We start from the raw sequence: 14,966 nt of genomic DNA on the forward strand, positions 1-14,966 counted from the left end.
TCAATACTGGCACAGATGCGGCGGGAAGTTTAAGTGGCCCCGCTCGTGCCGTTAGTGCAGCGGGGGGGGGGGGGGGCGACTTTCCGCGGCGGCTTTTATTGGAGCCGCGCCACGTCGGGGTCATGCCAGCGGCGCAGTGGCACGCCGTTGAAGAGTGTTTGTGCTCAAACTGCAGCGTGTCGCTGTGCACGTCCGTGCACTGTAATTAGGCTTGAAGCGAACTGTTTAAAGTTGCGACCTTGAGGAGGTCAAAGCACAAAAAAAAAAAGCTGTTAGAGAATCTTTTTTGTCTTGAAACAAAAAGGGTGTCCGTAACTTATCACCAATGAATGATTTTGCCTAACTGGCACATTTTTGGGAACAAAAAAAAAAGAAAAAAACCAGCCGCTGAATGCAACCTGACTTCAAGGAATCTCTTTGCAATTGTCTTGCCTGTCTTTTGTTTCTTTAACAAGAAATGTCTCTTTCCAGGAGGACATTGTGTGAACTGCGTCCCAGCAGCAGCCCGTAATTAAAAGTTAAAATGTAATTACGAGGGCGGCAAATGCGAATGACGAACGATACTTGACAGTAATCGCCCTCTCCCTGGAGCTCTGTGTGGTGAGTACAGTCGAATTGTGTTTTTAGCCAGATGAATGGCTCACGGTGGTAAATAATAGATGGCGAGAGCCGTGAGTGAGGCGCCCTCGGGCTCTTCTCACGGCATCGGCTCGGAGACGCGCGGCTGTCGGCAGTCCGGGTTGGTTCGCTCAACACTTAATTGAATTACACCGAGGTTTTGTCTTGTTAAGCGAGCATTTGTGGGACGGCGGCTTGGAAATCGGTCGGAAGGCCTTGCCGCTTGACGTCAGAAAAAAAAAAAAAAGTATCTGAACACACAATACATGTCGTGGAAATTCAGCGCCGTGAGCTCCCTTTGAAGTTCAACACGCCGGCTGTGCGGCGAGCTCTTTTTCGGTGAACCTTTTGACCGTGTCGCCAATGGCAGAGTGAGGGAGACCGTTTGAACTTTTTTTTTTTCTGGCCGGATACGATGATTCCCGAAGCAGACCTTCAACACTTTCGCTCGTTTCAAGTTTTTACAAGAATCTGCGGCAGGTGCTCGTGCGCGTGTTTGCGGCGTCATATAAAGGGGGATGATAAAATTGAAGGAGAGATGATGGAAAGAGGGCAATATGGACAATAAAAAAAATGGATCGGGTGCGGGTCATAAATGAGCACGATGGTGATATCACCTTCTGATGAAATGCCACGGCTCTTCCCTTTTTACGATTCTTCTAGAGAGAATTAGCCGGGCTGGCTGGAGTGAACGTTTGCAAGTTGTCAATCGGCTTTGGGACAAAGATAACGAATCGAAAGGAAGGGGAGCGGAATTCGTTAGCTGGTGGTGTCAATTTATTTATTTGTTTTTTGATGTCAGGGGCTGACCTCATCTGAAAGTCAGTAGCGAGAAGGGTTAAGTGTTATCTCTGGGGTTGTATCTGTCTGTGCTCCGATGCCCTTGACTGCCCCGCTATGGTCCTTGTACCTGCTTGGTGATAAGCAAGATGACGTATGTGCGCTCTCCGCCTCGTCTTCTTGGCCGTGACAGCTATTGGTCACGCACTTTGGCTGGCGGGGAGTTCCCTTGTTCTATTTCATGGTAAACATAAATCCGCGTGACCCGTACTGGCCCTGTTGCCTCCATAACGTGCAGGGCAGGAGCTTTCATTTTCCCCTTTTGTTACCACCATCACTCATTAGCTCTCAAACACATTACCGAGAAACTTTATGGAGGGGGGGGGGGCGTTCTAAAGACCTCAGCTCCTTTTTTAATTAATGTATTTTTTTTGAGTGCGCGCGATGGGCATGATCCGCAGGAATGGTAACTTGAAATTTTCTTTAAATTGGAATGCTAACTTAGGCAAGTTTAGTAGTGCTAACTTAGGCTAGCTGAGTAGAAGTAAAAGTTGTCATAAGAGGTGTGAGTAAAAGTCATAATCACAGTAAATATTTGTGTAAAAAAAAAAAGTTGGGATGATAGCTTAGTAGTGCTAACTTAGGCTAGTTTAGTCGTGGTCGCTTTGGCTAGCTTATGAGTTAATAATAGTTGTCCTAAGAAGTAGAAGTAAATATTTGTGTAAAAAGGAAAAAAATAATCACTGTCGTAAGGTGTTGTATAGCGAGGCCAGCTAGCTTGCTCGCCTGTGGCTAGTCGGCTAGTGAGCAGATGGACTATTACCTCACCTCTTGACATTGCAGCATGTGTTTTTGTATGTTTTTCGTAGCTTCTGAACACTTGCTAAAATATATTGCAGTAGCCTGGTAAATTTAGCAGAGGTCTCCACTGAGCAAATTAAAATGGAGTGACCTACAAATAGCTTGAAATCACCTGAACCTCATTTATATTCGATTCAGATCCATGAAAACAAATGGCGTGAATATCGCTTTCTTCCACCCCGAGCATCGTGGGGCCAGTTGGACTGCGAGCTAATTCGACGCCAATCAATAGCAGTCTGCGTTTCTTCCTGTGTGTCAGCCGTGTCGGGTGCCCTTGTCAATGTGTCGAGGCGGCATCAGTTTGGCGACTGCAAATCCATGGCGGGCCTCGCCCCTCCTCCGGTGCGCCAGGGCATCCGATTGAATGCGAACGAGATTGATTTCCGCCTCAAATCCACTTGACTGGTGCGCGCACTCGATTTTAACTCGATTGGACAGCACGACACTTGTTAGGCTAAACAAAAAAGATCGCGCGGCGTCTTTGCAAAACACACCTGCACGCTAAGATGCTCGCATCCTGCTCTCCGCCCGACGCTTCTCTCCCAGCCAATGAGCAGGAAGCCCACCCGCAGCATGCTGGGGAGGCAGCCTGCCACGGGAGGAGGTGTGTCCGCCGCCTGAGCCAAAAGTCTGCGTGCGTGCGAGTGTGAGCTCACACACTGGAAGAGGCGGCCGAGGAGAAGCCAGAGGAGAAAAAGACAGGTGCTTTCACTCATCTTTGCGAGGGACGCGCACGCCACCGCGCAAGACAATGATGTGATACGTTTGTGTGTGTGTGTACAGAGTGGGGAGATCCTCTGAGGGATGCGAGAGGCGAGCCGAGGAGCAGGAGCGCGTTTCAGCCCCGCGGGGGCAGCTCAGACGCGCGGGCATCTCACTCCGACGGACGGCGCGCCGTCTCCCTGGCAACCGCGATGGGCTGCAATTTGTGCACCTTGCAGAAGCGGGAGGAGCACTACAAGCTGCTGTACGAGATTGCGCAGGTGAGAGGATGAGAGTGATGACGAGTGGTGGGACACTTTTGAAATCAAAGCCAATCATTTCTTGCAAATTACTTAGTGAACTCGCGTGCGTGCTATGATTTGCTCAACTTTCGGAAGAACCGTTTGCCGACCACTTGAGCGTCATTGCTTCGTACCCACGTTCTATGAGAGTTTTGACCTTTTTGGAGGATGTTTGAAAGTGATCCTCCGAAAGCGAGATGATGATAATCTTTTCTTATTTTCATGGCTGCGAGCCTCCAAACACATTGGAACAAAAACTCCGTTTCACAACGTTTGCATGTGTTGATTAAAAAGGAAGTGCCTGAAAAGTGTGAATCTCACCGTACCCCCCCCCCCCCCCAACCCAAACAATCCTGCGCATATGGTCTGGCGCTGAGTGTAGCAATCGTGCTTTGTTGGCAAGTACAGTATCGGGAGTCACAATTCCCATCGAGAAAGAGGCAAAAACGAGACAAGAGTTTGCGTGAGCAAGAAGTGTGTCACAGTGTGACTTTGTCCTCAAACCGGAGCCTGACGAGGGAGCGAGCGCTTTCTCGGCAATCCCCTCGTCGCTTTTTCCCTTTCATCCTTGCACATTTCTCGAGTCTTCTCCTCCTCCAGCCCGATTCGCTTTCTGTTCATCTCCCACTGAGCGTTTTTTTTTTTTTTTTTGGTGGGGGGGGGTTTAGTTTGTGTTTCCACGGATACCGCCTGCTTGGAATAAGAGATAAAGGCATATGGATGATTGGAATGAAGAAAAATGTTGTCAAGAGATTGTCAGATGCCAGTCGTTCACTTTCTTCTCTTTTATCGCTTTCCAAATTGGAATGTCGATGGACAAAATGGATGTTTTTTTCTTTCCCCTCCTGAGAAATGGTGCTGCCTGCCGTGATGATTCCTTCTTTTTCCTTTTTTTTTTCCTCTCTTCCACCACAGTGCCATCTGCTGGCTCTGGTGGTCAACTGCGTCACTTGCCCATGATGCAAACCTCCCAGTAAGCGATAAAATATTGCTAAGTTTTAGGTAACGCAAGAGTCCAAAAAAGCGATGCAGTCTGTACCGTGCTGTGCTCGGCTCCCTTTCTTCATGAAGAACCGAACGAGTCCACGGCATGTTATTGGTGTTGCTGAGTGTGCGTGCGATGCTGTCGGGTCAGAGACCCGATCGGGGTTGTGTCGGCCGGGGACAGATGCTAAGCCACATGTCCAGCCTGTTAGACAGCACCGCGGGGGTGGGGGTTTCCACGCAGACCCTTCTCCGGTCCGTCACAGTCCACACACAGCCGGCCGCCCCATATGGCCTCCTCGGCTCCTGGGCCGTGACACCATCCAGAGCCGGCCGAAAAAGAACCTTTGTGTCTCTTCCGCGCAAGCCTTGAATAAGGCGACCTTTTCAATTTGATCTCGGGCTGCGTTTTATTCTTGGAGCGTAGCGAGTGGTGCTGCCAGCCCGCGCCGGTCAGCAATTGGACCTTTTCCACGTATGAGCGTTATTGGACTTGACAAGTGGCTCCCAATTTCTGTCCCATGCAAACGCTGTCGGCTGTGGGATTGCATGTCAGAAAAGAAAAATATATTGCGTTACGATATTGTTTTTTTTTCTCGATGTCATCCACTTTTCATTTCACACACTTGTTTGCTCAGGGTCAAAAAGGCAAAAAGCAACCACCCGACGATGACTGTGCTTGCTCTGATAAGCCCGCAATGAAAGCCTGTGTGGGGGTCGACGCAATCCACACACGTTCCCCCCCTCCGCCTTCCCTCCAGACAAAGCCATAAGATGCACGCACGTACACATTTAAGACGTAGACAGACTCATATTTGCGCACACAGACACAATTAAGGTCCGTGTTTATTGCGCATTCTCTGCTTTGTTTTTACGACTGTGTAAAAATGTCACCTCTGGTTTTTATGCGTGATGAGGGGGACTTATCAGTTGTTATCAGCTTGGGCCAATTAGCCTGGCCAAGATGATAGGATAGGGGGGCGAGCCAGAGATAAAGAAAGCAGGGAGGAAAGCTTCCAGTCTTCCCCAAAAACATTTTCACGGTCCTTATCGGTCGCCAGGCACAGTTTCAACTTTGTTCCGTCCCACTGCTTCTGCCCGGCTTTCGCTCGCTGTAGTACCTATTAATACACTTTGGCGTAACTCCACACCTCCATCAAGGGAGGGATTTCTTTTTAATATAACTATAATTTTTTAACCTTGGAGCTAGAGTAACATACAAAAGCCAAGAAGTGAAAGATGAATTTAATTCGATTTGGTTGTGTGAGCTGCTTGCTGGTGACACTTATATGACAGGAAGCCAACCGCAATAACCCAATAACACACCTTCTGCTCGCATCCGCAGGCTTTGTTCTGTCGGCTTTGAAGCTTCTTAAAAGCCACCCATCTGGAACTTGTCGCCGCACGGTCATGTATCCGGAGATCGATCAGCCACCGGGCGAGATTGGCCGATTTTCGGGTAGATGTACGCAATTGGCCTTTCATTACCGATCACAAAAAAAAAAAAAAAAAAAGAGCACTTTGAAGCCAACTAGAGAGCAGCTTCTGCATGTAGCATTTTTTAAAATTTAATCTGATTCGTAAGTCCCCAAAGATAATTGACAGATGAATCAATTGTTTTAATAATCGATAGATAAAAAACTGAAAATTTGAAAATAAAAAAGGGGAAAAAAAGTTCATAAAAAATAATTGCGCTGAAATATTTTATTGAAATAAGATATTTGATTACTCTGCTGAAAACTGATTCAATTGTGAGATTTATATAAAATGTTATTGTCACGTTTGCATTTTTTTCCTCAGTCAGTCATTATACAGTATGTATATATTTTTTAATTGAAGCACTTTCAAACCTTATAGAATCCCAAATTCTGTACGACAAAATGGAGAATTCCATAGTGGAACACTTTGCACCCACTAACGCATCAAGTCCATTTTGGATTTGTGCAGTTGGTCCGAGGGGCAGATGAAGTTACGGCAAGCCCGCTGGGCTTGAATTCCCACAAAACTAAGCGGAGTTTTGCAAGTCAATTAGGCCCACTCGGAGGCTGCCGTCGAGTCCGGTTACGGATAGAATTGCACAAAACCATCTGCGTCGTCCGGGTTGATTACATGCGGCGAACCTCGTGCACACTTGCGCGCCCTCAGGCTAGAGAGTTAGACGAGTCCATTTGGTGTGGAGATGCGCAAATGTCTGTTGATGTTTTGAGGAAATGCAATTTGTCTTCCCTGTGGATCCATTTTGCGGGATTTACGCTCCTCATATGTGTCAACATGATATTTCAACGGAATTATCCTCTCCAAATGGAGTCACTAAAAACAGCCCTGTCTTGAACTCGCCTCCATTTCCCCAACCAAACAGCCGTGAGTTTCCATCATTGGCTATTTTTTGAGTCCCATTTTAAAACTTCATGTGATGAATAATGCTAACGAGCTAGCTACATGTTCCAGTTAGCATAAACATGCATGGCTTTGAAATTCATTGAAAAAGTTGGTGGAAAAATGTGAAGTTCAACTCGGGGCTTTTTGCAAGGGGGAAAAAAAATCAACATTCAATTTTATGCAAAGAGCCACAGCATGAATCTTTGATTTTTTTTGGGGGGGGGTGGACTCTCGAGGAAAAAGATTAATTTTCCAAGTGTTTTATGCAAACATTTTTTTTTTGCCTTCAGCCCAAATCCGAAATAAATTAGAAGGCAATCAAAGTGCTTTCTTTTGGGGGTGGGGGTTGGGGGGGGTCTTGTTTTGGTTGTAAATGGCAGAAAATTGAATCTCATTTAAACTTTCAAAGCAGAGCGAGGCGCTGACTTAAAAGGATGCCCCATTCCCACAAATATGCAACTTTTTTTTTCTTTAATCATCATTTGTGATGCTATAGAACACTGGCAACCATTTGGAGTTGATTAAATGACTCGGCCATCTGGACGAACGCTCGGGGTCCGACCTGTGACCCCCGGCAGCCCATTTCTACCTCAGTGCAGGGATGAGGGAGGGAGGGTCTCTCTATTGTCCGGTGTCGTTTTAATGGCGTGCGAGAGAGAAACGGCGACGTGTGCAGAAATGCGCCCGAGTACAAATGCAGCCCCCTGCCCTTGTGACAAAAGCAGGTTAATTAATTACGGCGGTGGCGACACGGCGTGCGCGGCTCATTGCTGGCTAATTGTTCATGTGGATGCGTTATAGTGGCATTATACCCTGATCAACATCAAAAATTAAAAAATGGATCCTTATTTTTCTGATCCGCAGTACGATGTTTGTTGGCAAGCCGCAAAACGGACAACAGAGTCAATCTTGCTGAAGGGCAGCGGCAGACGCTTCATCTTGTGAAGGGAGTTGAACCCAGCAGGGCGAGTTGGAGGGCAGCACAGCCGGAAAGATGCTGCCAACCCAAAAAATTTTTTTATTTTCAATTGATCTTCAGAAGGGGGAAGGCTTAGCTTTCGCCGCGCGGCTTAATCCATGTTTCATGTCGGCGCGCCATCTTGGTGCAGAACTAATTGGCTGTTTTCCTTTTTTTTGTTGTTGCAAAAACGCTGAAGGACACTCGTTACCGCTTGGGCTGACTTTTTTTTTTTTTCTTTTATGCATACGCGATGGCTCGACTCTCCAGTCAAGCGCCGAGCCGCCGTCGTCTTTACCGCCTGCTCCCCGTTTGATTTGCATGTTCGGCTAATTGTCTCCCATGAAATGCCTTGTCGCGTTGATTAACGGTGCGCTGCCGAAATGAAAAACATTACCCATCGGAGGAACAGGAGGAAGGATTTACATTTGTAGCCGCGGCGAAGCATTTTTTTGGGCTGAAAATCCAAATCCAATGTTAGTAAAAAATAAATAAATGAACGCAACAAATATGACAGGACTCTTGATGATTTCCCTTCATATGGGCTCAAAATGTATTTGTGCACTGGCCCCGGGTTTCAAGGCCAAGTAGGGTTCAGACGAGGTGCGTTTCCTCCCCAAAAACGTCTTCCAGCATGAATGGCAAAGGGTCAATGCGATTCACTGGAGCCTGTCACTCAAAGTCTTCCTTCCACTTTTATGATTGAAATGAGACATTTATGACGCCCGCCGTGGCCTCAAACCAGATTGCAGGCGCACGCCGCCACCTGCGCTTCCTTCCTATGTCACACCAATCCCCCCCCCCACACGCCCTCCCTCGAATGGAATAACAATCACACTTGTATTGGAGTGAAGTCCGCAAGAATCCCAACGTGAAAGAAAGCGATTGAATCGCCAGAATTGTATTTATTCTTTTTGTCCAGTGTCCCCTTTGTCAAGGCATTGGGGTGATATCAGCATGATCGGCGCGGTTAATGCAGCGAGCACAATGTAGCGCCGTGTTAAGCCTGTCGGGGTAGCGTGTCGTTTATGAAGAATGGCTTTTTTTTTTTTCTTCTTCCTGCCCCTCACAATGACACGCTATCTGACAGATTCTGAATCATGCTCTTATCGCCACGTGGCAAACACAAATAAAACGCCATCTCTTATCTGCAGTCCTCCCGTTTTGAATTGAAAAAAAAAGTGAGCAAAGATAAAAGCCAGTGACACATTTTAAAAGGGGCTGACTCTTGAGCATATTGGAGGGCCTGGGGCTGACCTTCATCGTGCTACTTTTAACCCCAATTTCAAGAGACGCCACCTTGTTGGAAGCGCTGGTGGCTGTTTAATTAGAAGATCACAAACTATTAGATGAATAGCCTGTGGCCAAAAAATGGCGCTTTGCGATGTCACCTTAGAACGGGTACACAGAATACAATCTTGCTCAATTAAAAAAAAAAAAAATCACTCTTTTTCTGTTTACTTCCTGTTTGGACTTCGATTCAGCCCGTCCACGCAGCAAGTTCATTTTATTTACGTCCAAAAATCGAGAGATGCATTCTTTGATTTGTATGCCCACATTAAAAAAAAAGCTTGTCGTCGCCACAGGTAAACAGGCGTAACTTCTCCAAGGCGGGGCAGGATGAGACGGCGGCGGAGGCCATCGGACGAGAGCCCATCGTCGTCCAGGTCATCCGGCCCGCCGCGCCGCAGGAGGCGCGCGTGGCCGACGTGTGCACGCAAACCGACATCACCTTCGAGCACATCATGGCGCTGGCCAAACTGCGACCCGCGACGCCGCCCGTGCCTGACGTCTGTCCCTTCCTGTTGTCTGACAGGTCTGAGCAACGTTGTTCTCGTCCGTCTTCCGTTTTGTTTTGACGGCCGTTCGCACGTTAAGGGCAACTGCTTTGGCGTCGTTTGACACGGCTGCTCTTTTCTTTCCAGCTGCCATTCTATCCACGCGATGGAACGTGAATTCTACGAGTGTCCCGAGTACCTCTCCAATATGCCGGGTGAAGCGGAGCGCACTGAAGAGTATGTGTACGAGGTACGATTGCACTTTTTCTTTCTTACTTTTGTCAATTTCAAACGATCATCTCACCGGCAAGCTCTGCAGAAGCCTGATAATGATCAATCAGGTGTGGACGGAGGGAGGGAAACATCTCGTATTTCTTTGCCTGGTTTTGTGGAGACTTTTCATGGATTTCAACTTGGGGAACCTTGTTTAAACAACTGCAGAATGACGAATGGCAAACATGAGAGTCCATTCCGGAGCCGGCCGATGCGACAACAAATTGCCAATTGCTTGCTCAGGCTGTCCCACACCATGTAAACTACGACTTAATGAGCAGGCGGGAACACGTGTAGCACTGCGAATGTGTGTGTATGTGCTTGACAAATGGATTACAGCGGTCCAAAAGAGGACCTGCGGGTGATTGTCTGTGACAGCGATGAGCCGCCATCAGCTCCGGCTGGTTTAATGGGCACTTCCTGTTTCAGCAAACGCCATTGTGGGTCATTAGGGCTCCCCTCCCTGCCAGCTGAGGCCTAACTTGCGGCGCGATATGGATGAGAGGGTCCGTGCAATCGCAACGAGCTCAGCTTGGCAGCCAGGTAGCACGTCCGTCAGCCGCGTGTGACTAACCGATACGCGGAGGCCTTTCTGACCGGATGAATGAGGCAGGAGAGCCTCTGCAGTTGCTGCCGAGTGACAAATCACCGGTCATGCACGGAAGTCGCCAACGCGGTGTCATAGTGCTCGCAAATTGACATGATTGTTTGGAATGGGGAAGAAAAGTATGTCGGCGCACAAAAAGTAGATCGTGGTCATTGGAGTTATCACATGAGGGCAAATCAGTTGTAGCTTTGAGTCTCATCGCCCTACAGTCGACTGGCGTGTATTATTTATCCTTTGCACAGAAAGGCTAATAGAACTGCTGTACAGAGAAGCCAAGAGACGAGCTGAGTCTCTTTAACACACGCAGAGACCAAATAATCGAGGTAAAAGGAGGAGGAGACATAAAAAAAAACATTTAAATGGAGGAGGGGGTGGGGGGGGTTTAAATCATGGGCGGGCCACCTTGTTCTGCAGTCAATACTCAATCCGCGTGCAGCAGGCACACGCATGTCATCACGCTATGGGGAAACAATGAACATTAGGCGCGGCAATCATTTCTTTTCAATTAGACATCATCGAAACGTTAAGTAGCAATTAGGCAGAGCTGCGGCGAACAGATGTTGCAGACAACGGCGCGCTCGCCGCGCAGCATTTAGACTTCGGCATGCAGCTGCTAAATGGGATCTTTGGCGTTAAGACACGATGACGATGCCGAGGCCACACGATGGAATTGTTGGTGGAGGAAATGAACGGAATTGAACGCTAAGAGCAGAACAATGCTACGTTTTAATTTCAACTGAAAGTTATTGCTCGGCCCAACAGGAAGTGGAGTTGTGCAAGCAGAACACTCGAGAGAAGCTGGGCTTAACGTTGTGCTACAGGACCGACGAGGACGACGACATGGCCATTTATGTCAGCCAGGTACAGGCCCGTGGACAACGCGGTTTAAGTATTCGATATATACATTTCCGCAAATGAAACGTGTTGTGATTTGCGCAGGTGGAGCCAAACAGTTTAGCAGCGAGAGACGGGCGCATCAAGAACGGCGATCGTATTTTACAAGTAAGTTCTTACACAAAAAGCGTCGTCTGTTTTGGTGACATTTGACGAGAGCTTTCGGAGCTCGCGATCCTCCAGACCAAGGATGTGGGCAAATGAAAGTCTTTTGTCTCGTCACAGCTCCAGGTGGCGCTCCATCATCTCTGGCGCCACTCTTGTTTGGATTCTCAAATGGAATAAGCCTCGAGGCGCGCCGTTCAAGTTACAAAAATCACGCGTAGCAAACACGACTCGGTGACTGAACACGACTGTCGCCGGGGTGTACAAACAAACAAAGAGCGGCAAAAAAGACAACAACCCGCGCTCACGTTTCAACTCTTAATTCGCTCGGGGTCGTGTTTCTGTTGGCTGTGAAAGATCACGGAGCGCACTGTCCCCGATCTCCCCCCCCCCGTTATCTCCGAATGGCAGCCCCATTACTCCACAGGAGAAAAGATGAACGCCGCTTGTCAAAGAAGAGTTAATTGGGTGGCGAGTGAAGACCGAAGAGCTCGGACTGGCGGGCTCGCTCAACCCCCCGGCGCTGGCGGGAACGCGATTAGCGAAGGAGACGGCGATAGCGGGAAGGGTTCCGGATCGCAGCGATGCGAGGCTCGCATCGTTTTACAGGCTCGTGTTTTTTGTTTTTTGGCTGCAGATCAATGGCCACGCGGTGCAGGATAGAGAGAAGGCGGTTTCCGTGCTGTCGGGAGAAAATGCAAAGAGCATCGTCCTGCTGGTGACAAGGCCAGAGACGCAGGTAACCGCCGTTAGCTTGAGCCAATCAACCGCCGCGACTTGACAACGCGTCGAGGAGTTCTCATTTCCCAGCTGACGCTCGCTGCGGCTTTCAGCCGGACGACGACGTGTGGCTCGACGACGAGCCGCGGGATCTGGTGAAGGAACTGAAGATGGAGATCCTGCAAGCGGGTGGGAAGAATCGCAACCTCGGGGAAGATGAGGTGAGAACGAATCACTCCGGATCCGAACGCTTTGCCGAGCGTTGCGCTCACTGGCTTTTCGAATTCTTCATCCGCAGGCTGGAGATGAAAAGACACCCGAGGCGGCTCCCTGTTCCTCCAACGGCCAAGACAAAGACAGCGGCTTCGGGTGCGGTACAGACAGTCCCGAGCACGTATCGGCCGGTCTCTACGGGAGGAGTCCGGCTCAGTGTTTGAGGGAACAGTGGCGAGCCCAAAGTCCACATCGCGGGCGAGGCGGCGTGCGCTCGCAGGACTCCCACAAGCAAAGCTGCGAAGGGGGAGTGAGCGTTCACAATGACGCAAGTGGGATCTTGGGCCTGGAGAATTACTTCCAGCAACTTCTGGAGGTCAAGTGTCAAATCCGGAAGGGCGCGGAGTGCGGCGTGTACTCCATTCGGCACAGCATCGAGTGCAGCCTCACCGAGCAGGGAGGAGGCGACGGCGACGGCGCCGAGGAGGCCGGCCGAGGCGACGGGGTGGAGCGAGAGTTGAGGACGCTTAAGGAAGAGCTGCGCAGCATCGAGCTGGAGTGTCAGAACATCGTGCGGGCCCGTCGGCTGCGCCAGGCCCGGCAAACGGGCGCCTCGACGCCAGGTCGGAGGCGCGAGAGCCGCGGCGGGCTGGCCGACATCCACGAGCACCTTCCGAGCGAAAAGACCCGAGAAAAAGACGGCTCCGGTGCCTACAACACGGCCGAGAGCGCACGCTCCGCTCCGCCGGGTAGGGAGCGATCCCCCGAGCGCTCCCTCCACGGACGCGTCGGCATCGCCAACCGCAAGAACCTCCAAATGGCCTCGTCAAAGCCCTCGGGCCCCGTCCCTATTCCCGAGTCTCGGGGGTCACCGGAAGACGGTGCGCAAGCCCATCCTTGCTGCGTTTTCTCCAGCAGCCCGGACCAAAGTAACCCCTCTCGATCCGAGTCCGACCCGGCGCTGCCCGCGGACGACGAGCGCTGCGAGAAAAAGGGCAAAACCAAAGATCCCAGAAGAAAAGCGCCGTTCGCCTCATACCAAACCAGCCCTTACCACGGCTCGCTCGGATCGCGGCAACTTCAGGTTGGTACGAGTTGCTCACGGCAACTTTCGACAGTTCCGATTTGGAGTACTGCTAAAGCTTGTTCCGATCGTGCGCAAAATGGAATGCAGCCTTCCCGAATAGGAAACGTGTTCATGTTTCCATAAGCTCAAAAGTATTCGTTTAAGAAGCTAAAAATGATTTTGTCCGCACAGAAAGTAGATCCCGCCTCCTATTCGCTTGTACAGCGCTCCTACTCGCCCCGCTCTCGGCGTTGGGAAAATTTCTGCGCTGACGGCGGTTTGTGTTCCAGAGCTACATGCAGCTGCTCCAACAGCACTCGTCCTTGGAGTATTCCCAGAGCCAGCTGAGTCTGCTGAGCGTCTGCCGCGATCCGCCGAACCGAAACGCTCGCTCCGGGGAACAGCGTCTGGAGTGGAAGGTGAAAGTGCGAGCGGACGGCTCCCGCTACGCGGCCCGGCGGCCGGCCCGCGACCGCATCCTGCGGGAGCGGGCGCTGAGGATCCGAGAGGAGCGCAGCGGCGGCATGACCACGGACGACGACGCCACGAGCGAGATGAAGATGGGGCGCTACTGGAGCAAGGAGGAGCGCAAGCAGCACCTGGCGCGAGCCAGGGAGCAGAGGAAGAGGAGGGAGTTCATGCAGAAGAGCCGCTTCGAGTGTCTGAAGGAGGGCCCGGCCAGCGGGGCCGAGGGCCGCGGGGAGCTCAACATCCTGGAGCTCAGTCACAAGAAGATGATGAAGAAGCGCAATAAAAAGATTCTTGACAATTGGATGACCATCCAGGAGCTGATGAGCCACGGGGCCCGGGTCCCGGAGGACTCCAAAGTCCACAACGCCTTCCTGTCGGTGACAACCGTGTAGACCTTGTTTTTCCGGTGAGCGTCGAGTGAAGCCTTTGCTCGTGGAAAAAGCGTCAAGCTGCGGACATGTAGCGTTTTTTTCCCTCGAACGCTTTTTTTTTTTGCAACCTCGGCCGTTTGACTGTCGTTCGTCTGCTTTTGGTAATTTCCCCTTCTCATTCCGTCGATGTTGTTTGTGACGACTCATCTGAGGCTACTTGCCTCATTCAAGGCAGCATTTTTTTATACGTTTTGGGATATTTTTTCACGATTTGTAATCTCGCTACTTTACACTTTGTATGAACTTTTTTTGTTTTTTTTTACACTGGAAGGTAATGTGGTATAAGTAGGCTGTTGTAAATGTATCACCAAATGCGATTGTACACCAAAACAAATGTATTAACCGGCGCAAAACCCCCAAAGTGTCATCTCGAGCTCCCGGAAGGCTTTCACTTCAGGTTTTACCTCAAGAACTGATCTTTTGCTCCCAAGGACCTTTGGAGCGGACCCTTACAAAATCCTTCCTGTGTGGTCCATTTCAAATATTCAATTTTCATATTTATATCCCTTATTTATATTTATTGTAAATTATTATTCTGATGATGCCAGTACTTGACCAAACATTTTGATATTGATTTTTTTTCAGGACTGGTTTTTGGACGTTTGCGGTTGTCAACACTTTTGTAATCTGCTTGCATCTGGACATTTGTCTTCAATCCTTTCCCCCTACCCTAAAAATCTGACGTATTGTGAAAGCGACATCGAAGTCTCTTGCATCTTATTGGCGGGGCTCATCCCATTTGCACATTTTATCCAAGTCGATCAATGCCGTGCAATCACCCTAACCGAGCCTCTTTGAGGGGGGATTCGAGCGCATGATGATGA

The 14,966-nt window shown here is 49.7% G+C and overlaps 1 protein-coding gene across 1 annotated transcript; it reads left to right on the forward strand.

Annotated features, from left to right (window-relative positions):
* The first annotated feature begins 2,303 nt into the window (after window positions 1-2,303).
* Window positions 2,304-14,927, forward strand: pdzrn4 (PDZ domain containing ring finger 4). Its single transcript, XM_086103922.1, has 10 exons — window positions 2,304-2,961; window positions 3,043-3,242; window positions 9,171-9,400; window positions 9,510-9,612; window positions 11,005-11,103; window positions 11,182-11,244; window positions 11,879-11,980; window positions 12,075-12,182; window positions 12,260-13,258; window positions 13,531-14,927. Exons 2-10 carry the CDS (start codon window positions 3,174-3,176, stop codon window positions 14,101-14,103), a joined length of 2,346 nt encoding a protein of 781 aa, XP_085960048.1. The 5' UTR covers window positions 2,304-2,961; window positions 3,043-3,173; the 3' UTR covers window positions 14,104-14,927.
* The last annotated feature ends 39 nt before the right edge of the window (window positions 14,928-14,966 follow it).

Source organism: Hippocampus guttulatus, chromosome 22 (assembly GCF_054856545.1).
Source record: "Hippocampus guttulatus isolate MCC_2025c chromosome 22, RoL_Hgut_1.0, whole genome shotgun sequence".
Lineage (NCBI taxonomy): Eukaryota > Metazoa > Chordata > Actinopteri > Syngnathiformes > Syngnathidae > Hippocampus > Hippocampus guttulatus.

Excerpts from the sequence above, each read along its gene's own strand:
- pdzrn4 (XM_086103922.1), top strand. The coding sequence starts at position 3,174 with ATGGGCTGCAATTTGTGCACCTTGCAGAAGCGGGAGGAGCACTACAAG. Across the intron at positions 3,243-9,170 it reads TGCTGTACGAGATTGCGCAG|GTAAACAGGCGTAACTTCTC; the intron begins GTGAGAGGATGA and ends TCGTCGCCACAG. Across the intron at positions 9,613-11,004 it reads CTGAAGAGTATGTGTACGAG|GAAGTGGAGTTGTGCAAGCA; the intron begins GTACGATTGCAC and ends TCGGCCCAACAG.